The sequence below is a fragment of the Sinocyclocheilus anshuiensis genome, unplaced genomic scaffold (assembly GCF_001515605.1).
Source record: "Sinocyclocheilus anshuiensis isolate Anshui unplaced genomic scaffold, SAMN03320099.WGS_v1.1 scaffold1623, whole genome shotgun sequence".
In the NCBI taxonomy this organism is placed as follows: domain Eukaryota; kingdom Metazoa; phylum Chordata; class Actinopteri; order Cypriniformes; family Cyprinidae; genus Sinocyclocheilus; species Sinocyclocheilus anshuiensis.
The window spans coordinates 909,435-914,145 of NW_015553403.1; the positions used below are offsets into that span (position 1 = coordinate 909,435).

Consider the following 4,711-nt stretch of genomic DNA (forward strand, 5'->3'; position numbering starts at 1 on the left):
ATGATTTTCATAAAATGTTAAGTGCAAGTGTCTGATCATATATAAAGCCACAATACCAACTCTGACGACGCAGTGTAATTATTTAAAAGGGGGGGGGGTTGCTATATTTCAGTTTACTTATCAAAACTGTGGCAGTCTGATTAGATGTACTTACTCTGGTCTGTAGATTGGAAGCCAATAGACGAGACGTCCACCTAAAACCAAGTGGTGGGCTGCAAAATTCAAGAGGTCGGCAAAGATATCACTCAGGTGGTAAGCCATTGAAACAGGGACGTGACTCTCTCCAGAGCTGCAATGGGATATGAAACACAAGAAAATATAATCAACTCAGAAACTCAAAAGGGATAGTCTGTCATCATTTACTTGCCCTCAAGTTGTTCCAATGGAGAAGAAATTAAGAAATCAAGAGACATTTTTGAATGTGCAAAAGAATGTCTTATTCACCTATCACACATTAATCAAAATCTTATAAACATGTCGATTTGAAATTTGGTATTTTGCTCCCTTTGTCCAATTACATGGAAAAGAGCAACTAATACATTATACAAAACATTACCTTTGTGTTCCATGGGGAAAAGAAAGCCATAAGGGTATTGAAACAACATGAGTGCATGTAAATTATGACAATTTTCATTTTTGGGGTAAAAGCTCAAGAACCGGTTTCCTATACATGGATCAAGTCAACATCATAATCTGATACAGGGAATCCAGTCTTCCAAGACATTATTATTTATTATTATTATTATTTCTCAGGCCTGAATTAACAGAAGTAACTAGTATATAAATATATAAAGTTTTTTTTTTTTTTTTATTATGAATATGTTTGTATTCAGCAAGGACACATTAAATTGACACATCAAAAGTGACAGTAAAGACATTTATAATGTAACATAAGATTTATATTTCAAATAAATGCTTGTTCTATTCATAAAGGAAACATGGGGGGAAATTGTATCACAGTTTACAAAAAATATTGAGCAGCATAAATGTTTTCAGTATCGACAATAAAAATGATATTTGTTTCTTGAGCACCAAATCAGCATATCAGAATGATTTCTGAAGGATCATGTGACACTGAAGACTGAAGTAATGATACTGAAGAAATTCAGCTTTACCATCACAGGAATAAACTGCATTTAAAAATATATATATATAAAAAATAAAAAACTGTTAATATACTTTTAAATTGTAATATTATTTCTCAATACTACTTTTTACTGTATTATTGATCAAAAAATGCAGGCTCGGTGAGCATGAGAGACTTCATTTTAAAAAGCCTTTGAATGCTAGTGTAACTATAGTCTTGTAACATTTGTTGTGTTAGAGGTGAGGCAAAGGATGACTGGCTCATATCTATCCATTAAAAATGCAGGTGGATAAAAGTGATAGGCTTACAAGTCCTCAGGAGGTTTGATGATATCTTTATGAGATCCCGTTCTCCTTGTGGATTCACGAATACCATATGGAGCTGCACAAGAGAAAAGAAAAACACTTGAAGCTACAAAACATCAGTTAATACTGACAAACTAAAAAATAATGCGGCTTTAAAGGTGAAGTGTGTAATTTATGCACCACTAAATGTAACTAAACAATTCCCATGCAACTAAAAATCCAGCTAGTGTTTTGGAACATGGTAGCTGGTTTTTAGCTGGTCCAATCAGGTATACTATAGAATTTTAACGTAAAAATAAATTATACACCCTTCAACTTCGAAGACCTTAAGTTTCTAGGAACATACGGTCTGTAACAATGGCATCAAACTGTGCATTTTTTCTCCAAACAGTTTTGGAAGCATCAGACACCATGACGTCCACATACAGACTCTCAGTCCCATACTGCCGCAGGTTTGCTCGGATGTTCTCATCCGGTCCTCTCCATTTCTGATTCTTCCTGCTGGCTTTTCCTGCAACAGTTTTAAATGCTCACAGGTGGGCACTCACTACAAAAGTATGACTAAACCTTCATTGTGTGAAAAACTGAAGGAGTGAAAGAGAAAATTACATAAATGCTTTAAAAAAACATACCTATTCCATGGATAGTGTTATAATCGATGTCTGTTCCACATACATAAGCCCCAAAGCGCGAACATGCAACCAGAAGACTACCTGAAAAACAAAATGGAGTAAGAAAATGATCATCACAGAATTTAAGAAAATAATACAAGTAATCTCTGGAATATATCTGAGTGTAGATCTTTATATCTGCTTGACACTTTAAAAGTATGGCCTATAAGGATTTCCAGGCAACCAGAGTGCGTTCAACTAAATAAGCACATCTGGCCTGCAGATCTCCGTGCATGTGGTGACAACAGACTTATGATAAAGCCCTGGCAACATCACGGCATGCTACAAACTCACAAAAAGCCTCGCTTTGGGAAAGATACTGAGTTAGAAATGCAGCCCCATGCTGTTTAGAAAGCCAGCAATCCTTCATTTGACTGATGACACTCGAAAGTGGTACTTTTCAAAGTCAAAAGAAAGAGGAAAAGTGGGCCAACTGAGATTGAAAAGTGAGAATTTCTGTGAGCCATCACCAAAAAAAGAGATAGAGATCTGCTCCTGGTTTGTGTTAGAAACAAATAAGAAACAGAAGATGGTGGCACATATCTTCAATCACCCAGACAAGCTGTCAGATGTGATTTCACTCAGAACGAGAAAGAAACACAAACACCTGCTTCAGTTTGGCCCAAAACGAAGCATCTAAACTGTTCTGATTAACAACATGCCAAACGAACACATTTTCCAAGACTAAATGAATTAATTTGCAGAATAAATGTACCTGACATCATAGACGTGTTGGATGAGAAACTTATACACTGACTTTACTGAATGACTTTTTATATTAAAACTGACTTTTTAATACTAGTTGTCGAAGAACCACCAATTTAATGTTCAAATAATTAAGAAATTAACACAAATAAATATAAGTAAATTGATCAAATGTAATACTATTAAAAATGACTGTTTCAAATAAATACTGTTCTTTTAAAACTTTCTATTCATCAAAAAAAATCTGAAAATGCACTAAATATTAAGCAGCACAACTGTTTTCAGAATTGAAAATAATAAGAAATGTTTCTTGAGCACCAAATCATCATATTAGAATGAATTCTGAAGAATTATGTGACAATGAAGACAGCCTTGCATCACAGGAATAAATTATATTTAAAAAAAATATATAAAAAACGAAAAAATATTTAATATTCACAATATTACTGTATTTTCGATCAAATAAATGCAGCCTTGGTGAGCAGAAGAGACTTCTTTCAAAAACATTTAAATATATTATCAACTCCAAACTTTGTAACAGTAGTGTATATGATGGCTATTTTATAACAGCCTCAAATGTGGCTCATACAATCAGATATTAATGTCTGAATTTATGTCAAGAGACATAAATGGCTGTATTTCAAAGACTTCTATGCACACAGACATTTCCTCACCTGTTCCAACAAAAGGATCATAAACCAAATCATCAGCCTTTACTTTGGCATGATTGGCCATGATGAAGGAGAGGCCAGCATCCATACTAGTGTTCCCAATGAAATGTCTCTTTTTCACACTGTAAGAGCGAATTAATTCTCTCTGTCCATCTGCAATCTGAAGAGAAAACCAACTGTTTTAAATTTAATAGTTGATACAGTATGTTACCTTATATTTCAAGGACATCATACAGCTTTACTTTCTAAGGTACAAATCAAACATTTTACAAATCCATACAATAGTCATATGTGAAGCCTTGTAAAGACTATGGAAGAAATGTTCTGAACCGTTATAAGCAGCTCACCCATCTGCCAAAATACATATGGAAAGGCTCCTCTGGGATGTCATTAGGATCAGAGCCATAATCCTCCAGCAAACAGAAAATATGTTCCGGATCCTTTAGATTGACTGTCCCTTTAAACGGTAAGAAGTCTAGAGCCTGTGGCAAAAATGCACTTTATATATACACACATGATTTTCACAGTCTATAACAGAAGACATTCAAAATTGCAATTAAAGCTGTTGCTAAATTAACGCCAATTATGGACTGTATGCCACAGAATCAGGTATTCAAAATGCACACATATGTAAAATACAGCAAAATACTTACATCAATCTTTTCGATTCTGTCCTTAAACACTAAAGTTTTGTTGAAAGTGTAGACATTGATCTTATAAGTAGAATTTTGTTGTAGATACGGAGCCTGTGAAGAATTAATACAAGATACAGTTTATTCAGAGATACTCTCTATAAATCATATTGTACTTTATTAGGTGGGGGAACATAAACAAACCATGTTTTCTGCTGGATACTCCAACAACGACGTCCTAAGCTCATCTATTGTTGTTCCATGACCCCAAAGTTCAAAAGCAGACCTTGAAGTCAATATTAAACTTTATATAAATACAGCAATTCAATAGTTATTACTGTTTTTTTTGTTTTGTTTGTTTAATCAAGACTTTACAATAAGATCTTTCATTTGTTAATGTCAATTAACAACCTAACAATGAGCAATATATATTTTAATATTCATTAATATTTGTTAAAAATACAATTGTTTGCTGTATGTTTATGTCAATTCACAGTGTGTTATCTAATGTTAACTACTTTTGGTATTAAAGGGGTCATATGATGCGATTTCAAGTTTTCCTTTCTCTTTGGAGTGTTACAAGCTGATTGTGCATAGATAAGATCCCTGAAGTTGCAAAGACTAAAGTCTCAAAACCAAA

General features: G+C 33.8%; 1 protein-coding gene across 1 annotated transcript in view; it reads right to left on the minus strand.

The window, feature by feature from the left end:
- The window catches only part of LOC107668323 (tRNA (guanine(10)-N2)-methyltransferase homolog), a 22,138-nt gene that overhangs the window by 15,808 nt on the left and 1,619 nt on the right, over positions 1 to 4,711 (minus strand). The window contains exons 4-11 of the mRNA XM_016460167.1: positions 4,276 to 4,357; positions 4,093 to 4,185; positions 3,787 to 3,921; positions 3,443 to 3,599; positions 2,025 to 2,105; positions 1,739 to 1,903; positions 1,396 to 1,468; positions 155 to 289 (exon numbers count right to left, since the gene is read on the minus strand). Of these exons, the coding sequence (XP_016315653.1) occupies positions 155 to 289; positions 1,396 to 1,468; positions 1,739 to 1,903; positions 2,025 to 2,105; positions 3,443 to 3,599; positions 3,787 to 3,921; positions 4,093 to 4,185; positions 4,276 to 4,357 (921 nt within the window). The remainder of the gene's footprint in view (positions 1 to 154; positions 290 to 1,395; positions 1,469 to 1,738; positions 1,904 to 2,024; positions 2,106 to 3,442; positions 3,600 to 3,786; positions 3,922 to 4,092; positions 4,186 to 4,275; positions 4,358 to 4,711) is intronic.